Consider the following 20875-nt stretch of genomic DNA (forward strand, 5'->3'; position numbering starts at 1 on the left):
GAGCACAAAAGTCTTCAGGAAGATACCAAAGATTCTACAATCAAACCATAATGAAGCATGTACACCTGTGTTCTTCATCTTCTTTTTATATTTATAAGCACTGCAAACACTGACCGATGAAAAAACCCCTTTTCCACATCACCCAAAGACATTTCGGTAATGTGCTCAGATACCAGTGAGTACAGGCTTACTTACCTCTTTTTGACTTGTTAAGACCTAGCTGGTAAGTGGTTGGAACATGAGGAGCTTCTCCCTCTGTACTTTGGACCTACAGAAGAGTTTTAGGTAGTTAAAACTTGAAGAATCGGTGGCAAAGAAGAATACTTCTTAATAATCATTTACTAACAACCAATCTAACTAAGAAGGTACCAATGCTTTATATATTTAAAAAGTGCAACCTATCTCAAAATTGTTATAATGTCCCACATCTCAATTTTATGATCTATTTTTCAGTTAACAACAGGACTTTCTAGCTAACAAAGAAAACTAACTACATGCGTAAAGTATAATACTTCATTAAAAATAAGTTGCTATTAAATGAAAAACAGAGCCATAAGAAAAAGTTCTTCTCTAAATGTTAAACTTAGAAGTGTAAGGTCAATCCCAGAGAAACACTAGTACACTCACTGCAATCACTTAAGGCGATTACAAGTCTTGTATCTTGAAAACCAGCACATCGTGCTCCCATTGCAAAATCTTATAAAAGTCCACAAATTTTCAGGTTTCACATAACCACTCATGTGTAAGATGGCTTTGTCTTGACATAAATGTTCTTTCAAGACATAACTTGGAAGTTGTATGTGGACAAGCAGGTTTCATTACAGGATTAAAATGTGAAAGATCTTAGCCATAAATTCTCCATGAAAATTACGTTCAAATAGATACCAAACCCACAGAAGCTGTCCTTTTATGCTGTCTTTTTGTTTTCCTACCTGAACAACTACATAATTTAGGAACTGCCTGATTCTTTACTCATCATACCCACTCCTCCAATATTCTATCTATCCTAACAACTTAACTCTATCCTAAAATTAAATACTTGCGGGAGTATAATACTAATGCCCAACCGTTTACTCTGAAATGATTTGTACTTAAAATACTAAATAACATCCTAGTAAAGTGGGAAAACCCGCCAAACGTTTGGGCTTTTGGCCTTGAACAAACTGGAAAGTAAATAGCAAACAAGTTTTAGATAGAACCCTGTTTTTGAGCTATGAATCCCATTCCAGAGTAAGAAATATTCCATAGGAATGAGAGTAGAAAAGCCAACATGAAAAACTTAAAAGGTTAAAGATCTTATTATCCAGTTTTAAAACTGCTCTGATCTGTGCTTTGTTCTTAGCAGTAGCAGCAGCTACATAGTTGAACATGAATCCATGTTTGTCTATCTTTTGAAAACTGAAAGCATACTGGTCATTTAAAACCATCACCTATAAATTACATATAAAACAGTTTCTACTATTCTTTGTTATTATCAAAAAATTATACTCTTCAAAGCAGCAGACATAAGTTCAACAGGAAAACCATTGTTTTGTGTGCAAAGAAACAAAATACATTTTCTTTTTATAGTCAACAGAAGGTCTATTATTAGCCTCTATTCAGGCCTAGCCTACTTCAAAGAGTTTTCTGTAAAACCAAATATCAAACAGACTGAAAAAGTATAACAGAAACCAAAATGTCTCCTTAATTTTATTCTAAGAATCTCAGCTTAGGCAAAAGATTATGATCTCTCGTTTTTAAATGCAGAATTATCACATATTCTATTCTTCGTGTGTGTGCTCAGTCATGTTCAACTCTTTGCAACCACATGGACTGTAGCCCTCCAGGCTCCTCTGTCCATGAAACTGTCCAGGCAAAAATACTAGAGTGGGTAGCCATTTCCTTCTCCAGGAGGTCTTTCCGACCCAGAGATCAAACTGTGTCTCTTGCATTGCAAGCAGATTCTTTACCACTATGCCATAGGAATTCCCTATTCTATTCTTCAGATTTATAAATTTAGTCACAAGATAACATGACTTTAATGTATATGTATCCTCAGTGAACTATCCTTCAAGATGCTACTCCACTGTCAAAAAAAACCCCAAAAAACAAAAAACTCCCTCTCCCTCCACTACAAATTCCATAATTAACAACAAAAAAAAAGAACAGGCCCTTAAAAATGAGCTGACAGTATCATATTTTACTAATAAAGCCACTAAAGTTAGGATCCTTCCTCCCACTTACTTAAAATCATCAATCACTTGGAAGACAGAAAAAGACTTGCTAGCGATAATGGTTGAATTTCACAGCTCATTATGTTTCAGTATTAGTTATAGTCTATGGAGTCGCACAGAGTTGGACACGACTGAAGCGACTTAGCAGCAGCAGCAGCAATAGTTATAGAAGTGCAGAGGAAAGCATTCAAATTCAAGATGGGGTGCCCCACAGAAAATTATAATCCAAACACAGATCTTAAGATTTATTTGGCAAGATTTTTCCTATTCCATGGTTTTAAATCCTTAGTGAAATTCTGGTCCTTTGCTATAAGTTGATCTTTTATCAACTACAGCTAAATATTGATAACTGAATTAAGTGACGGATAATAGGTGTTCCCTCTACTATTTAATCTCTGGGTAAGTTTGAAGCTTCTCATAATAAAAATTAAAAAAAAAACACTCAAAATGATAAAAATCACTGGGTCTCAGTGTTTTGGGATTTAAAGCTATAGGAAAACAGCTTTAGAATAATCCACACATTTGAGTTACGACATTTTAAAAATGTTTTAATCAAACAAAGATTTCTTTTTGAATCAATGTCCTGCTACTACGCAGATACCTAGTTTGGTTTTTCAAAACCTGTCACATTTATCTTGACTAAAATACATCTTCTTAGGCACAATACTGTTGTACTGTGTTTTATAGAGCAGCAAACACACAGAATGTTCTAACTCAACCCTTCCTCTAAGATTTAAAAAAACGTATACAGCAAAAAGGTCTTCCCAGGTGGCGCTAATGGTAAAGAACCTGCCTGCCAATGCAGGAGACATAAGGGACATGGGTTCAACCCCTAGGTCAGGAAGATCCCCTGGAGGAGCGCACAGCAACCCACCCCAGAATTCTTGCCAGAAGAAGCCCATGGACAGAGGAGCCTGGCGGACTACAATCCATAGGGTTACACAGAGCTGGACATGATTACAGCGCCTTAGCAGGCAAAAAAACAAAAACCAACTTAGTATAGCAAAAAACAAAACTGAAGCTTCAAAAATCACAATCCTAATTTTTAATGATGCCTCAAAAAATTCAAAGGAAAGCATTATTTTTCCAAAGAAGTGGCATGAAGCTGTGCATTGCATGACTTGAGTTCTTGCCAGTGTCTGACCCTATTAACCGTCAGACTGTACAAATTGTATGGCATAATCAAAAGGAGTAGGTTTGTACAAAGACCCAAATTCAAGTCTTATTCTGAAAGACCAATGGAACAAGTTAACTGTCAGGTATTTGACTGGTTTGGGATTTCTTTAACTCAGGCCAGTAAATGTAATAAGAATCCTGAAATTTAATGGCTAAAAATAAGTAATGAAGTACATAAGTTAAATCAGTAATCAGTGTGAAGACAGGATTAGAAACATTTACTAAAGCATCAGTAGGTTAAAAAATTGCATATGCAGCTGATGGTATTTTAATTTAAATATAAACTTATTTATAGAGACACAAGGTAACTTATTTACAGAAATACATAGATAAAAACTCTCCTTCCTTTAACGTTCAAAGTATAAGAAATTTTTCCTTTACACCTAAAAGATGAACAATTGCTTATAGAGTAAAATCATTCTGGTTTAACTGTGAATCATTCATACTACTAATCTGTGGCTCTAGACAGTTACCATGATGTATCTATTCGAAATAAATTATTTCAAGAACACAAGAATAATCCAAGCAAGTCATTAAGAATTAGAAAACTCAAGAGTAGGTCTTTAAAACTTTCAGATACAATGAAACTAGCCTGCAAGATAGTTTTTATAAGGAAAATTGATTTTTAATTGAAAAGTGTCTGACCCTTTTTTTTTATCTTAAGAGATAGTCATTTTCACTCTCCAAGGCCTGGCTCAGTCTTGTCATCTATTTAACTCTTTTTACATTTAAATAGTTCTCTCTGCTCCTGGTGACTGTCAGATCTTACCTTCTGCCTCAGGGGGACCACGCAGCTTCATACAGAGAGCCACGTCTGCAATTTTTTCTCCCACCTAGTTACCTAGAGCAGTTGGCATTCAAGGAACCTGAAAACTGGCTTACTGAGAGACAGTGTGTGTGCTCTAGCTTATATTATTCTCTGTTTTTACAAAAGGAAGAAAGTTCCCAATAGGAATCAAGCCTCAAGGGAAAAGAGTGCAAAAGAAAAAAGTAACAACCTACTTTGAATAGGATCTAAAAGTTTGCTTTAATAAGATTGTTCTCTTCATTTGTTGGTATGATTCAACAAGCTTGGGAGAAAAGGAAATTAAAGAAACACACTATTTCCTTTCTTTATCCATTGTTCTACAAGCTTTCTTTACAGTTCCCAAAGGGATTAAAAACACAATTCTAAGAGGTTTTTATCCATATTTGAAATATATCTGAAGAATAAGGATTATCCTTAAAATTCCCTGTATTTACAACATAGCTATGGTTGACTATGTATTATTTTTGGAAAACAGAAATCTTCAGTTATTCTTAAACCATCCATGCCTGTAATCTTGGACTTCAAAAAAATACACTTCCATGTCAAGTTACTTTCTTCAGTAACTGCTCTTGCCAGCAGAGGGAGCAAAAAAAAAAAAAAAACAAACCCTGCCCATAAAAAAACAACCCAGTTTTAATGTTCACTTGCCACCAAAGTACATCTATCTAGCACTTAATAAACATTGTAAAGAACTTTTGTGTATGGTATCAGTAACAAAACTTTGGCTTAGAACTCAAGAATTCTAGAAATTAAAAAGCAACATGTAAGAGTGTTTTTTCATCTGAGTCACTAAATCAGGTCTACAAGTAACCAACAAGTATTTGCACTCTATTTGACTGTCATAGAAGAGGGGCCCTAAAGGAAGGCAAGAAGGTACACTTTATGAATGCTAGGACAAGTTTAGACCAAAACAAAGACAAAAGAGCAACTCAACAACAAAATGGAACAAAAAGGTTCTATTAAAGTTGTCATCTTCTGAATTCATTATAATGAGAAATAAAGCAGCTTACCAAAAAATGTAACATATTTCAAAGGCCTGCTCTTGCCTCCTTTTTAGTTGGAATTAAAGTACTAAAAGATGCATTCAAAGACCACAAAAAAGATATGAACAACTGGAATTTTGCAATAAATGAAAAGTCTTAACTGAATGAGGGATACACACTCACCTAAGAGGACATTTTATGGGCAGAATCAATTATCGCTTCCTAGTTCCCTAAAACAATGGCAAGCGATTCTAAAACAGCTGTGAACTATCACTATTCTGTAATAAAATTTAAAAAGAAAAATTACACCCTGTACAATTTATAGCCACAAATCGTCCAATTTGAAATTTATGTAAACTAGTAAGAAAGTCAGTCAATCCTAAAGAAAATCAACCCTGAATATTCACTGGAAGGACTGTTTTGCTGAAGCTGAAGCTCCAATGCTTTGGCCATCTGATGGGAAGAGCAGACTCATTGGAAAAGTCACTGATGCTGTGAAAGATTGAAGGCAAAAGGAGCAAGGGGTGACAGAGGATCAGATGGCTAGACAGCACCACTGGCTCCAGCTCAATGGATATAAATTTGAGCAAACTCTGGGAGACAGTAGAAGACCAGGGAGCCTGGCAGGCTACAGTCCATGGTGTCCCAGCGTCCGACACGACTCAGCGACTGAACACCACCACCACCAAAGAATATCATGTTTAAAAAAAAGTAACCACTCACTCACTGGTGGTCTTCCCGGGCTGCAGAAATTCTTTCAAACCTTCTTCCTCAAGGTTTCCTATAGCTTCATGTTCTTTCTAGTCCCATACCCAGACCTAACCTCAAAATCTTCACACTTACCCTTCCACTGAGATAACATTCAGAAAAGCTTGCCCAAAGGCACACAGCAATTCAGTGGCCCAAACAGAATTCAAACCCATCTGACTTCAAAGCCTGTTACCTAAATCTAACTACTATGCAACATTGATCTGAGTTTGAATATACTCTCTCAGGGCATTCTCACAGCATCAAACTGTTAAAACTGAGAAAGAAAAACAATGGTGACAGAAGATCCAGAGGAGCTATTATACTGACACCACACAGTCCAGTGACATCTTGGTCTGTGAAACAAAAAACCTGAAAAGTCAAAATCAAGAAGATTTTTTCTAGTATACATCCATTCACCAACTTTCATTTTAAAGACATTTGGGGGCACTGTTTTCCCTAACTCACTGGTTGAAACAGTCCTCATTAGTTTTCCACCTACCTCTTCCATTTCAAAGGAGTCCTTCTGCTGTGCCATTATATTTCTTATGGATGGGATCATGAGTGGTGCACATGGCTCTTTTTCAGGTGTGCACAAAGGGACATTTTTCAGCTCCCCGCTATTTTCCAGCTCACTATGACTGGACATGTTGAAATCACCACCTAAATCAGTTTCTAGAAAACCAGATTCCTCATCCAGTTTATTCTCATGACTTTGAGTTTCTTGACTTTGTCCACTTTCAGCTTCACGGTTAAAATTACTATTTGCTTCATCAGAAAGTCCATCAATGTCAGAATTCTCCACAAGAGCTGCTGAACTGCCTGACACTTCTTCTTTAACTGTAGCCAACACAGAAGACGACTCTTTCTTCTTCACAACTTTCTGAGACTTCTGATCGTTTTTATTGCCACTTTCTTCCATCACTGAAATGTTTACTATCTTTCCTTTGTCAACTGCCAGGGAAGGAGTACTGCCTTCTCCTTTCTCTGTTTTTTCAATACATAAGTTTAGTTTCGATAGTGTTTTCATTAAGCGATTTGCAGTGTTACTCCGGGTTAGAGGTGGAGGTGAGTCTGTCTCCTTGTTAGAGGTCACTGAGGACATACTTCCAATTCTCTGCAGGGGAGTCCCAGAGACTTGGGAATATAAAGAAGAAAATGCGTTGGCCACAGTAGTAAGCACTTCAATTTGACGAAAACGGCCTACAAAAGTAAAAAAATAAATAAATTATATATGTATATATATATATTTATGTTTATATGTGTATATATACACCTATTATTAATTAAACCATTATTATGGTTCAGAATTTCAATAACTGAACTACTTAGATCACAAAGATTATGAAACCAGATTCTTTTCTTTATCTAACACTTAAAACCTCTCTATTTACTGTGGAGAGGGAGAAAGATTTTTCACTCTTAAGTACTAGAATTTATGTTTTAAAAAATCACAAGGAAGGACAAAGCATAACGACAACACGGAATAAAATAGACAGGACTGCTATTGATCTATAGCTGCTATTGAACTCTTCCAAATGTTAAGTATATATAAGCATATATTTTATACCTAATGGGAGGGGGCTTGGATTTACAGATCTCTTAAAACTAATCCAAGGACCACCGAGTTTCCCACTGTTGGGAATGCCTGGTCAATAGAAAAAAATAAATAAATAAGCAGAAGATTTAACATGAAAAATCATCAAATTAGCCATACCTTTATAGATTTATAGGAAAAGCATCTGAAAGTGACTGACCTCAACTAATAGTAAAAGGCCTCTCCTTTATTTATTTTCTTTTGGAACAAAAGCAATCTGGAGATATGTGTAAGGTTCCACAGGTAAGTTACATTCTCCAATGTAACACTTAAGTGGAGAATGGGGTGGGAGGATAGGTAAATTAACTTCTATAAATAGAATAATAAAAATTTAGAATAAGCAAACAGCTTTTGTATTAACCTCAATAATTAAATTTCCACAATTATTCTTAGAAATTAGTAAGGCCTTAAAAACAAGACCATCTTGCTGTGTAGATGAAAAAATTTTAAAATAATATGCTAACATTTAAAAACCTTACTTGTTAAAGCGTAATTTGGATTTTCTACTTCCATCCGTTGCATCTGTGCACTCAGAAATACTTTAATATCTATTCCTCTGGCAAATGATGATGAATTAAAAAATCTGGAAGGAATTTTGGAAGCAATATCTGGTTCATCTCGTCCAAATCCAAGATTATACAGGATTTCTTCAGGGTCTTCCTCATAAAGTTCCAACAATTCTGAAACACTAAAAAAGAAAAAAAGAAATCAAGATGTAAAGTAAGTTTATAGTCCACATCACATTATAAATGAATTCACATTCCTACTTTCTTGTGAAAAGATCCTATACCCCTTTTACTCTTTAAACCATTATTTATTTCAACATTTTTATACATTATGCACCAAATGCGATAAATAACCCTTAAAAGGAGTCTGTTCTTTCAAGCTGTTAGTTTTGCGAAAAAGAGCTAAGCCCTAAGAACACCAATAACACCCTCAGTAAAGAAACTATCTGATTCCTCACCTTATTTTTTTTGTCATTTTAAGAGATGTCCAGTAAAGCAGCTGAAGAATTAGAGGACAGATGAGGGAGAATAAAGAGTAAACAGATTAAAGAAAAAATGAAAAGTGGAAAATGGACTAGGAAGTTGGTACAACTTTGGTATCAAGGGACACTCTGCAGAACTTGAGTTTTTCTGCTATCTTTCGCTGTCCTAGAAGAGGCAATACAGGTAACAACTGATCTCAGAAAGATGAGGGAGGAGCTTACTTTCAACTTTTTTCTAACCACTTGCACCCAGGAAGCAGGAGGAGTAAAGTAAGGAGAGTTTGGATAACACAGGGGTTAATTCCTGCTCTAATTCTATTGGGAATTGAACACTTTGTAACCCTTATCTCTCATGCCGGTGATAATCCAAGCTGAGACTCACTGGGGAAACCAGGAATGTTAGAGACAGAAGGTGAGCAGAAGGAAATTTCAATTTGTTTCAGAGAAAATGTTCAAATTTCACAACAATAATCTGGACAATAAGCTGCTTGTTTATGCATATGTATTTGCTTATTTTTATATTTTAAAGATATTTGGTTTTATATGAAGATAAATCTATGTTTCAATATCAAGCTTTAAATTACAAAGATTTATTCTGATATTTATATCAGAGTAACTCAAGACTCTAGCAGAATGGAAAATTTTGGAAGTAGAAATTATTCCACTATGGAATTCCTCTCTCATAGGGCTCAAAATACTCATTATGGATTCCAGCAACATTATTAACATATTTGTTAACTTTTACTTAATCTTAATTAAAAAAAAAAGACACTTCCGTCAGTTATGTTGATCTATGAAACACTCTGGATTCCTTTTGACTTCACACTGTCAAGCCAAATCCAAGGCTAAAAAAGTGATCAGATTAGGTCATCTACAACACAATGTAATTGCAGTATAAGCTCAGAATAAGGTACCTTGAGACTGTCCCACTACTTTTCCCAGATCCAGTGGAATTCATACTTCTTCCCTTCTGATGAAACTGTAGTCTTCTCTCTTTGGCCAAAATATTACTGCTATAAACAAAAGTATATTATATAAATTTTATCTCCACAAATATTCCTAATGTTTAGAAAGGAAAAAAAATAAACAGCTACATACCAATTATCAATTTGAGCATCAATTTCATGAAGGTGGTTCGCTAAAGGTAAAAAGAGTAAGTGGAAAGCACAACTATTAGCAAGACAATAACTAATGTGATACAATCATTTAAAAAGCAAATTAGCCACTGATTCTTTTCTTACCTATCTGTATATTATCTTTAATGACAGATTTAATGTGCCAGGACAAGAGTTTGGTATATTAGACATTTAGCAATAATAATGTGGCTAATTTGCCTTATTCTAGGTTCATCAACTGTAACAAATGTGCTAGTCTAGTAGGGGGATGTTGACAACAAAGAAGCTATGCATATATAGGGCAGAAACCATATGGGAAACCTCTGTACCTTCCCCTCAATTTTTCTCTGAAAAGAACTGTTTAAAAAAAATAAAAATGAAGTCTTACAAAGAAATTCCATATTGTGAGGCTACTAAGGTAGTTATTAAAAGTGCTATTTACAATAACATTGGAAATGCATTTTAATACTGATTGGGGAGCAGTAAGTTTAAGCTTTACAGTTTATTTTATAGAGTTTATTCCTGGAAAAGATATTAACAGAAATATAAAAACTAACATATTCACATATTCTATAGAGTTTTCAGTGTTAGATGGCTCTTAATAAGTAATCTATCACACAGATTGGCTTCAAACAGCAAGAGATCAAGAATATTAAATTCAGTGGGTAAATTCACTATACATCAACTTACAATTCAAAAAGATTTAATAAAATCCTTAATTCTTTTTTTATAAAAAGCACTCATTAATAACCTAGCTATACAGCAACGAATAATTTCAAAATACCAATAAAACAATAAAAAATTCTTAAGTTTACATTGTGGAAAGCTTTATTATGAATCCACAGGAAAAGATAATCTGCGAAAATTTAAACATAGCACAATACACTTTTAAAATCCTAATTTAGCTTTGAACAGACATCAGTATAATGATTTCTAATTAACTTCTAGTAACTCTAATTTGTCTTTTCCTTTAATCTTCTAAAAATCTGGAAAAAGAGGAAGGAAAGACAGGCACTTGAATGCAAAAAAAAAAAAAAAAAGACAAGCTGCAGCTTTATACCTCACACTAAAATAAGTTTCACTGCAATTTTCTCACATATAAATATTTAAGCTTCCTTTTGTGGGACAAGTCTTCCCTCAGTTATATCACCATTATTTGCCCCCAAACAGTTCCTTTAGAGCATTAAAGTCCAATGAAAACCTTTGAGTATTTCACAATGGTTTTTCAGAGCCATTTCTACAGGTCTCCAAAAGGCTCTCACTAGATTAACACCTAAAAGTTTCTGTAAAATGTGTCTGAGCCACTTTTAAGAACTTTAACTCTGAGGGTCATAAACCTGAAAACATGTCACTTTCTGTTTTTTTTTTAATTTTAAAACTATATGAAAATACAGTTCTTCCAAACATACCTTCAGCTCCCAATGACAAATCATCTTCAAAACTTCCCCCATTTCTCACAAGCACACCTGAAAGAAACATCAGAAGATTCATCCCAGTCATCTGTTCTTCCTGACCCCCATATAAAATCATTGTTTTAATTTAAACAAACTGACCAAGCAAAATATAAGACAGAGTAAAGGATTTCAGACATGAATGTCCTCATAAGTTACTCTCCTTATAATTTCAGGAAGAAGACACACGTTTTCACTTCATTGTGAAGGAAACCATCATTTGCAACCAGGTAAAATTGCTAGAAGCTAGAATCTACTGGCTACTTTATACTCAATAAGCCTTTAAGACGTTGAATTAGATAATGTATCTTACCCAACAGTTTCACGGAAAACCAGATTCCGGTACAGTCACTTCTTTTACCCCCTTATATTAAGTTGGGAGCTCAAGCTAGATTTTCCTGATACTGTAAATAGTTTTTATATGCCTTGCCACTACCTGCACATTCTTATTGTACTTTGAACTTTAGAATTCCACCTTGCACAGGTGGTAAAATTTCAGGTGTGGCAATTTCAGTTCATGTAAGCAAAGAAATGACCTAATTCACTCAATATATATTTTCCCTATGTTTACACATCACATTTCTGTATTTAATTAGTCTCTATAATATCTAACTGAACAATAAAAAAAAACGAGTTTCACATTGTGCAAAGGCTTAGTAATTTGTTTAAACTCACCACAGTTTCTATGGTTCATGACAAGGTTTCCCCCTTTTGGCTTTTATCTTAGAACTGCATATTTTATAAACATGAACATCACTTTTATAATTTATATATACACACGCACACATTCACTTTCACTCCCAGGACAATAGTAGGACCCTTATAAAGAACAGATTTAGAAAGGCAGCTTTCTCTTACCCTTGAGCGTACTACCGCTTTGTTCATCCAGTGAGGCTCCCAAAGGGGTACTGAAATCACAGAAACATATCAGCCTTAGTCTTAAAAAGCTGTCTGGAGAGCTGCCATTGCCCTGCCCGACACTTTAAAGGGTTATAGCTAAGCGAGCTTCTAATCACAGTTTAACATTTCTCCCAAACACATAGGGAATGCAAGTGGATTACATAAGTAATATGCTACCAAGCAAATACCTATCATCAAGTCAGCTCACCAGGAATGATTTAATCACATGTCTGATCTGCCAGCAATTAAGAGCAAGAATGGCAATTACAAATGATATGAATTGGCATTTTCTTTACAAAAACAGAAAAAAGAGAATGACAGTAGGCATTTAGAAAATGTCTGCTCCTCTCAATCCCTTCTCTAGAAACAGGAAACAGAATTAAAAGAAAACAAGTCCTCATCTCAATAAAATTAAAAAGTCAAAGTCTAGTTAGAAACAAGGCTCAACAGTTTTCTTAAATCTCATCTAGCATTTTAGAGCGCCACTCAGCACCTCCCTTACACCAACTATTATCTTTTCTGATACAGTAGAGAAGTTTGGAATTCATTTTATGCTTTTAAACTGAAAAAATACATATATTCTTCATTTAACTCTGAAAAGATTATTAAAAAGTTGGCTTGAGAATCTATCTTAAGAATTAGCCATTACTAAAATTCTTTCACGTTCTTATTGTTCAAACAAGTCTTTTAAATGCAAAATATTTATCTCTTTCTCAAAACTAAGCTAAAGAAACAGATTATTTTATTATAAAAGTTCTACTTTGTGTCATAAGTCTTTTGCCAGTAACAATTTGTACCTGTTATAGATTCACACCAGACATGGAATCAATCATAAAAATATCAGTTTCAAAAAAATATTACTGAAACGCCAATATTAAAAGTTTCTACAAACAAATATACAAGCAATGGCAATTCTTTAAAAATTAGTGTTTTTGAAATCTAAAAGAATAAGCAGTGACCATAAAATCTCTAAGTTTTTGCACATATTTTAAAAAGCTAAACTTTATGCCTTCAAAAAAAGTCATTCCTCTCCCATGATGGCTTCTTGTGTAGGACAAAACACTGCCTTACTCCTGCAGATATCTCTACTGGCCTGGGCACCAACAGAAGATGGCAAATGAGCAGACTATAACTGGCATTCTCCTTCAGAAACAAGTCTCTCATAATTGCTGTCTTACAAATCTTATCAAAAACTCTATATCTTCTTAGAGGCTACTTTATTCAAGCAATGTGTTTCCACTTAGCCTGTGGTGGGGGGAGGTGGATTTTTAAAATAAAGACTCCCTTTAAGAAAAAACAACAAGGTATCTTTATTCAGGATATAGAAAGCAATAAGAAAACAAAGATTATTTGAGAACCTATCATGGGGGAATATGCTGTCTTTAAATCACCTGTACATAATATACAAAGTAGACTGAGTCTAGGAAGGATCCTAAATTGTTACAGGGGAAAAAAAAAAAAATACAGTCACATATACTCTACAGTCAAATCTGTGATGATTAAAACTCACAGTAAAAGACTGTTCTAGCTTTCCAGAGTACAAATGAATGTCCCTTTTGTACAGAATAGGTACAACAGTAGGGAACAAGAAAGAAATTGATGAAAGAAATCCATGAGGGAAGAAGCAAGAGAATTTAGAATCTGCCTATATAAATCAAGATTAGCAACAAAACTTCAGGAATTTTCAGAGATCACATGTCCTGGTGAATGTTAACATTTGCCCATTGCATTTATCTGTAAAGATGTACTTATTTATTGTCTGCTTGATGTGATCTCTTATACAATCTTAATTCCTACACGTCATAAAAACATGATTCTTCTCTTGCTCTTAAACATTTTTTTGTGTATTTTTACAAAGAGGGTCCATATATCTCATATTTCAGAAGGGTCTGTGATATCCAGAATAAAAGGAGTTCAATAATGGAGTGTTCAGCAAGACTCCAAGCAATTCACCAAAACAGGATACCAACAGAGCAGTGGCCAGTATTTTGGGTCTTTAGGAGAGAAAAACAAATTGGCATCTATAAGAATCAGTTCTCTCTCCTCTCCCAAAAGAGACTTCCCAAACTCTGGTACTTGGACAAAAAGGTGAAGAAAAGCCCAAATTGACATGGCAAAAAATATATACAGAAGCAAACACCTTAACAAAAGTTAAAAAGCCTACATTCTTCACAGGAGATTTTTTAAGTAGCAAATAAGTTGGAAAAAATAATTAAAATATGAAACAGGCACATTTTACTGTAATAAGATATGATCAATCTCCTTTGTACTTTATCAAACATTTCTGTGCCAGCTATCAAAGCATGTAATTAAACTGATTTATGTAGCCTGAATGTCTTCAAAGCTCTATTTCCCTTCTGTGAATTCCAGGGCCATCTGACAAATCCACGTCCAAGGTGTAAACTAGAACAAAATTAGCTAGTTTTAATAGCTCTCCAAACAGAATTAAGGCACCAGCATAAAGTTAAAGCCCAGTTAATGTAGTTAAGTAAATTAAACTCATTTAAAACACATTTGAAAAGGAAATGACTCTATGCCAGATGTACAGATGCCAACACAAATGCAAAATAAAATACTGTGTGAAATGTGACATGCCTTTCAAATAAAAACGGGCCAGCATAATAATATGGCATGATTATCTGTTTTAGGTTTCTGATCTCTGATGCTAACATCACGCTCCGGAACTGAAGTCCTAACAACTGTAAAGTCAACATGGTCACCAAATAATCGGCGGTCACAGCACTTCCATTTCTAATCGTTTAAAGGAGGAAGCTATCCGCCGGCTTACTTTCCGGTTCAGAGCTTATGAGGTTCACGGGACCCACAGGGACTGCGGCCCGAGTCACTCCGCCCGGGCGTCCCAGCTGAGCGGATCTCCCCCGGACGCGAGCGAGGACTCACCGGCAGTCCTTGAGCCATATCGCGATCTTCTCGTTGGGCACGTTTCCTGCAGGACAGAGCGAGGGGACAGCTCGTTACCGACCCCAAGGGAACTCTGTCCACGGGGTCACCCTGGATACCCCTAGGGAGAATCTTACTGGGGACAAAATGCAGCCTAAGCCACACGTAGCAGTGACCACCTGAAGGGAAATGATGGCACCGGGGTGTCTGTGTTGACGCTGGAGACGCCTTGCCAAGCGCGCGCGTTTAAAGGTCGAAAGTGTCCCCTCTCCCCCCTGCCTGGAGCCCAGGAGGTCTTCCAGAACTCAGAGCAGTCGCCCAAGGCGCACGAGACTTTCCTCCGCCAGCCCGCACTCCCCCGAGCTCCCCGCCCGCCGCTGCCCGGCCGGGCGCACGGACCTCTCCCTGCGGCCGCCGGCAGCTTCGTTCCGGAGAGGTCGTCCTCGTCCTCGTCCTCGTCCTCGTCCTGCGTCGTCGCTTCTGTGGACAGGTCCTCTGTCTCCGACGCCTGCCAGGAGCCGCGGCACTTGGCCCAGGCCTTCCTCCTGCGACTCGCCACTTGCCACTCGAGTTCCTCCTCCGCCTCCGCCGACGCCACCAGGGGCCGGTCCATGGCCACACTGGGGGCTCCGCAGCCCCAGCCGGAGCCTGTGAGAGACACGGCGGCGGCAGGGACCCCCGCCCCTAGCTGTCAGCGCCCGCCGGGCTGGGGGCCCCGGGGAGCGGGAGCGGGCGCGGGAGGAGGAGGAGGAGGGGACGGGAGGGAGGGAGGGAAGGAAGGGGAGGGAGGGGGCGGAGGGCCAGCGCTTCACATGAAGCCGGCCGGGCGCGGCGCGGGAGCGCGAGTGGCCCGAGCGAGCGCGGCTGGGAGCCGAGCGCCTGCCAGCCCCCTTCCCGGCTCCCCCGCCCCCGCCTCCGCCTGACGCCCAGGGGCCTGGCCGGCAGCCGCGCGTCAGCGCGCCCCTCCCTCGGCGGCATTCCACGCCCCCTTCCGGCCGGGGGCGCGCGGGGCGGGCGCGACGAGCCCGGAGCGGGGAGACCCGCCCCCGAACCCCCGCCCTCCGCCCCACGCCGCGGCTTTTGCGCCTGTTTGTAGGTTAATAATCTTTGCTTTCTCTCAAGTTCTCCTCGCACCCTAAAAGAGAAGGAATGTAGAAATGCCAAGTTTCCTTGAACGCCCTTCTTCACCTCAAAACAAGTGTCTGCTTGGGCTCCCCGAAAGTTACTCTTCGAGGAGTCCAAAGATTTGTGTACAAGGAATTGTGAAGAAAGCTAGGAAAAAGAGGCGCATAATTGGTATTTGTCAAAATGTCTAAACAGGAAAAGACTAGACTTCGTGGAGTGCTACTTTATGCTTAAGAACGTTATTTAACGTGCTGTGTTATGTATGAAATTGAATTAAGAGTGATTTAAGCAGGAAGTTCCACGTTGAAATTGGACTTATAAAGAGGTGAAGGAAAATAGAGTGAGAAACGGCTGGGGAAAGTAGAAATATTTGAATTTGGGTGCTACCAGATACAAATGATGTCAAGGTTTGGAATTATTTTAAAAATGAGTTTGAGCATTTCCTTTTGTTGTTTTTAAACTCCTACTAGCAGAAAGACTATAAAATACTAATCAGCATCATATCCAAGATCCAGAATAGCTTTCCAGAGTCATCACGGTATCATTCTGGGCCTTCTACTGTAAAGTATGAGGGGGAACTATAACAGGGGTACTGGTACATCACTGCCTTGAAATTTCACTATTAATCTTTTTTTTGAATCTCAAAAACTTTCGTTTACAAGGGCCCTATAGCAAACTACAGCTAACAGTTGAATTGCCCTGCAAAATAGGCCAGAGTCTAGCTGCCTGTAGGAAAGGTAAGCAGGAGAGCCAGTGTGGATGGTACCTGGAGAGAAGGCATTGAAAGGGCTGGTTCAGAAGTCCCAGAGAACAAACCTTGCTGTCTTCAGTTTCATTCGGGGCCCAGAGGGACGCCAACTTACTTAGCTCTGTCATTGCCACATGCTGTTGTTGACTGTATCCTAGCCTCTCAGTTCATTCCTTTTCTTTCTATCCAGTACCTCCATGATCTTCAAGATCCAGCCAAGTCAGAAATTTTCCTGGACAACATCTTTCCACCACCTCTGGTCACATCTTTTCCACAGTTCCTTGGTATGTAACTGAATGTCTGTCTCATTTATTTTGGGACTGAACTTGTGCAGTAAATAATATGACTGGCTTCTAAGGGTATGTCTGGCTTCCTAGGCAGCCTATAAAGGGAGAGACCAAAGAACACTATTCTATATTCTTCTTGCATCCTTTACACTTTTAGCACAGTGCCTATCCCATGAGGAATATTGAGTTCTCAAGGTGAATTTTCTATGCTTCACATTCCTCAGAATGGATAGTCAAATGGATAAAATACTTGACTCTATGTTGTATCTCTTTGGCCTATTATCTTTAGTTTTGTTGTTTAAATACTTTTAAACAACGAAGAATTTTTTAGGGTAATGAACCACATTTTATATTTAAAAACCCAGCCACCAGGACCTCCCTGGCGGTCCAGTGATTAAGACTCTGCGTTTCCAGAGCAGGGGGCACCAGTTCCACCTCTGACTGAGGAGCTAAGATCCAACATGATGCATGGCATGGCCAAAAAGAAAAAAAAAAAAACCCAACCAAGTCAAATAATAAAGGGGGGAAAATGCCAGCAGATCCTACAGGACTGAGCGACTTCACTTTCACTTTTCACCTTCATGCATTGGAGAAGGAAATGGCAGCCCACTCCAGTGTTCTTGCCTGGAGAATCCCAGGGACCGGGAGCCTGGTGGGCTGCTGTCTATGGGGTCGCACAGAGTCGGACATGACTGAATCGACTTAGCAGCAGCAGCAAGCTTAGAATAACATTAGATAATAGCTTTAGTGCAACAATTCTTAAATTTCTAATTACACAATCATGTTTTCTTCTACATGATGATTTTTAACCTAAAACACTGAGGGTACAGAAGTAATAGAGAAGGAAATCCTTGTAACAGGAGCTATTTTGAAAAGTAATGACTTATAATTGTATTCTCAACTTTGAGATTTTACAAAATTTACTGTGTTTCATTTATGAGGAGAGTCCATCTGTTTGCTTGCTTCTTCAAGGATTTTTCTTTTTTCCAAACAGCTACTATATTGTAGACCATCTGCCACTACACTTTGCAGAAGTTCTACATAAAGAATAATGTTTGAGTTACTAATCCCCATGGACTTCCCAAGTGGCACTAGTGATAAGTCTGTTCAGTCATTCAAGTGACCTCATGGACTGCATGGACCTCATGGACTGCAGCACACCAGGCCTCCCTGTCCATCACCAACTCCCGGAGTTTACTCAAACTCATATCCATTGAGTTAGTGATGCTATCCAACCAACTCATCCTCTGTTGTCCCCTTCTCCTCCCACCCTCAATCTGGGTCTTTTGCAATGAGTCAGTTCTTCCCATCGGGTGGCCAAAGTATTGGAGTTTCAGCTTCAATGTCAGTCCTTCCGATGGATATTCAGAACTGATTTCCTTTAGGATTGACTGGTTGGATCTTCTTGCAGTCCAAGGGACTCTCAAGAGTCATCTCTAACACCACAATTCAAAAGCATCAATTCTTTGGTGCTTAGCTTTCTTTATAGTCCAACTCTCACATCCATACATGACCACTGGAAAAACCATAGCTTTGACTAGATGGACCTTTGTTGGCATAGTAATATCTCTGCTTTTTAATATGCTATCTAGGTTGGTCATAACTTTTCTTCCAAGGAGCAAGCATCTTTTAACTTCATGGCTGCAATCACCATCTGCAATGATTTTGGAGCCCCCTCAAATAAAATCTGTCACTGTTTCCACTGTTTCCCCATCTATTTCCCATGAAGTGATGGGACCGGATGCCATGATCTTAGTTTTCTGAATGTTGAGTCTTAAGCCAACTGTTTCACTCTCCTCTTTCACTTTCATCAAGAGGCTATTTAGTTCTTTTTCACTTTCTGCCATAAGGGTGGTGTCATCTGCATATCTGAGGTTATTGATATTTCTCCTGGCAATCTTGATTCCAGCTATGCTTCATCCAGCCCAGCTTTTCTCATGATATACTCTGCATCTAAGTTAAATAAGCAGGGTGACAATATACAGCCTTGACGTACTCCTTTCCCTATTTGGTGGTAAAGAAACTGCCTGCCAGTATGGGAGACTTAAGAGACAACAGGTTCAATCCCTAGATCAGGAAGATGCCCTGGAGGAGGAAGTAGTAACCCACTCCAGTATTCTTGCCTGGAGAATCCCATGGACAGAGGAGCCTGACAGGCTACAGTCCATAGGGTCACACACAGTTGGACACAACTGAAGTGACTACTAATGCCTACAAGGTGGAGGAAGAAAAATATTTCTACTAGATGCAGATAATCCCATCCAGCATGCTATAGTGGAAACAGTAGAGTCTTTGGTGTCAGACTGAAGTTTGAAATCTGTTCCTATCTCCTTCTGTCTCTTGTATGGCCCGGGGGTAAAGCAGCTGATATCTCTAGCTATTACATTCCTCATCTATGAAATAGTGGTCATGATAACTGCCTGCCCAAAGGTGAAGTGAGGATTACAGGAAGCAAAGTAGATGTTCAGTGAAAGTGAAAGAAAGTGAAATCGCTTAGTCGTGTCTGACTTTTTACGACCCAGTGGACTGTAGCCCACCAGGCTCCTCCATCCATGGGATTCTCCAGGCAAGAATACTGGAGTGGGTTGCCATTTCCTTCTCCAGGGAATCTTCCCGACCCAGGGATCAAACCCAGGTCTCTCCCATTACAGGCAGACACTTTAACCTCTGAGCAACCAGGGAAGCCCACAGATGTTCAGTATCACTACTGAAATTGGCATATTGCACAAAACAAAAATCAATCTCATGTGGGGATTTATTCTTATAGTAAATGACATCTACATGCTTTTGCAGCTGAAATTTTTAAACATTATAAAGTCAGGCTAGGACAGAAAACCAACTCCAGTTAATTTAGCCAATTTTAAATGGAAAAGCATATATCAAAAGTGAAACATTATGCTCAGTATAATTCATTACTGATAAAGAAGGCTGAGTGCCAAAGAATTGATGCTTTTGAATTGTGGTGCTGCAGAAGACTCTTGAGAGTCCCTTGGACTGCAAGGAGATCAAACCAGTCAATCCTAAAGGAAATCAACCCTGAATATTCATTGAAAGGACTGATACTGAAGCTGAAGCTCCAATATTTTGGCCACCTGATGGGAAGAGCTGACTCATTGCAAAAGACCCTAATGCTGGGAAAGATTGAGGGCGGAAGGAGAAGGGGACGACAGAGGATGAGATGGTTGGATGGCATCATCAACTCAATGAACATGAGTCTGAGCAAACTCCTGGAGATAGTGAAGGACAGGGAATCCTGGTGTGCTGTAGTTCATGGGGTTGCATACAGTCAGATATGATTTAGCGACTGAACAACAACAGGGCCTTAACATATTCCTCCAAATTACAAAACAAGATTTGCTAGTGGGAAAACTGGCTCGTAGCTCAGTTGGTAAAGAATCTGCCTGCAATGCAGGAGACCCGGCTTCAATCCCTGGGTTGGGAAGATCCCCTGGAGAAGGAAATGGCCACACACTCCGGTATTCTTGCCTGGAGAATCCCATGGACAGAGGATCCTGGCAGGCCACAGTCCTCGGGGTCACGAGACTCAGACACGACTTAGCGACTAAGCCATCAGCCACCATACTAAGGCAATTTGGTTCTAGTTAAGGTATTGTTTCTTTAGTATTTACATAATTAAAAATTTTATTTTGTGCATCAAAATCTTAATAATTCAAAATCTGATCAGAACATGGTATAGTGTTGCAGTTTACCAAATTGAAATATAAAATGCTACACTTTTTATTTAATCTGCCACTCTATTTACTTAACACCTTCCAGATCCCTTTGTCATAATAATAGAATTATCTGGAGGAAAGAATTCTGTATAAAGTAAGTTT

At 38.4% G+C, this 20875-nt stretch overlaps 1 protein-coding gene across 3 annotated transcripts in view; it reads right to left on the bottom strand.

Moving 5' to 3' along the window:
- ITPRID2 (ITPR interacting domain containing 2) overlaps window positions 1-20875 on the bottom strand; it is a 96147-nt gene that overhangs the window by 20963 nt on the left and 54309 nt on the right. Inside the window, exons 2-10 of one of the 3 annotated variants that reach the window (XM_027556128.1) lie at window positions 15279-15527; window positions 14880-14925; window positions 11937-11986; window positions 11037-11093; window positions 9611-9650; window positions 9427-9525; window positions 8004-8212; window positions 6430-7130; window positions 196-268 (exon numbers count right to left, since the gene is read on the bottom strand). In XM_027556128.1, the coding sequence (XP_027411929.1) occupies window positions 196-268; window positions 6430-7130; window positions 8004-8212; window positions 9427-9525; window positions 9611-9650; window positions 11037-11093; window positions 11937-11986; window positions 14880-14925; window positions 15279-15492 (1489 nt within the window). In that variant the 5' untranslated portion in view covers window positions 15493-15527. Of the gene's footprint in view, window positions 1-195; window positions 269-6429; window positions 7131-8003; window positions 8213-9426; window positions 9526-9610; window positions 9651-11036; window positions 11094-11936; window positions 11987-14879; window positions 14926-15278; window positions 15629-20875 lie in introns of those variants that run through there. The other 2 variants (XM_027556139.1, XM_027556147.1) reach the window with 2 other exon arrangements.

This window comes from Bos indicus x Bos taurus, chromosome 2 (assembly GCF_003369695.1).
Source record: "Bos indicus x Bos taurus breed Angus x Brahman F1 hybrid chromosome 2, Bos_hybrid_MaternalHap_v2.0, whole genome shotgun sequence".
Classification (NCBI taxonomy): domain Eukaryota; kingdom Metazoa; phylum Chordata; class Mammalia; order Artiodactyla; family Bovidae; genus Bos; species Bos indicus x Bos taurus.